The sequence below is a fragment of the Eucalyptus grandis genome, chromosome 6 (genome assembly GCF_016545825.1).
Source record: "Eucalyptus grandis isolate ANBG69807.140 chromosome 6, ASM1654582v1, whole genome shotgun sequence".
Lineage (NCBI taxonomy): Eukaryota > Viridiplantae > Streptophyta > Magnoliopsida > Myrtales > Myrtaceae > Eucalyptus > Eucalyptus grandis.
This window is the reverse complement of record NC_052617.1, coordinates 21,742,794-21,743,764: the sequence shown is the minus strand read 5'-3', so window position 1 is coordinate 21,743,764 and position 971 is coordinate 21,742,794. Positions and strand designations below refer to the sequence as shown.

The 971-nt window shown below is 38.6% G+C and overlaps 1 protein-coding gene across 1 annotated transcript; it reads left to right on the top strand.

Annotated features, from left to right (window-relative positions):
* Positions 1-281: 281 nt before the first annotated feature.
* Positions 282-719, top strand: LOC104451679. The gene has a single exon (XM_039314424.1). It carries the CDS (start codon positions 282-284, stop codon positions 717-719), a length of 438 nt encoding a protein of 145 aa, XP_039170358.1.
* The last annotated feature ends 252 nt before the right edge of the window (positions 720-971 follow it).

Here is a 971-nt window from a genome sequence, read left to right as displayed (position 1 = left end):
TTAGGAGGCCTAAAAGATCTGTACGACTGCATTGATAATTGGCTTCAGATGCCTCTAACCCAGGAGGCTCTTTCGCATGAACACCGTAGGAGTTCTATGGAAGAATTATTGGATGGATCTCTGAAGCTATTGGATGTTTGTGGGAACGTGAAAGACGTTTTTTCACAAATGAAGGAATGCATCCAGGAACTCGAGTCATCATCCCGGAGAAGAAGAGGAAGAGATCCTGAGCAGGGAAAGAAGTCAAGACATACATCAGATCTAGGAAAAGATTGCAGAAAATGGTCATAAAGCTTTTGGATCATGTGATAAAGATGAAGAAGAAAAACTACTTTAGGAAACACTCAAAACCTGAGGCCACTCTCAGCATATTAAGAGAAGCTGAAGAAATCAGCTTTTCAGTATTTGAGTCCCTGTTGCATTTACTTTCCGTGCCAAGGGAAAGATCGAAGCCTGTCGGTTGGTCTTTAGTCTCAAATATGTTGTCACCTAAACGTGTATCGTGTGATGAGAAAGCGGAGTACGACAAAATCCAAGGTTTGGATGATGAATTGACCATTCTGAAATCTGCTAATGATGCTAATCCTCAAGTTTACAATGTATCCAAGAGACTGGAGGCATTGGAATCGAGCATTTGGGAAATTGAGGAGGACGTGGAAGGCATTTTCAGGAGACTTGTCAAAACAAGAGCAGCTCTTCTCAATATTATGAACTGCTAGTGTCATATTTTCCTCGGTGCCAACCCATGTATGGCATCCTAAAAAATTTTGCCAGTCTATATATTGTATCTTCATCTTACACACTGTAAATTGTATAGATACATTGTGAATCAAAAAAGTTCACCAAAATTACTCTCTCTCTCTTCCAATTTTCTGCTCATTGCTTTCCTAATAAAATTCATTTTTATGATTTATGTATCAATGAATTTTAACATCTGTGCAAATTAGCTCAATGAATAAATGGTCTTTATC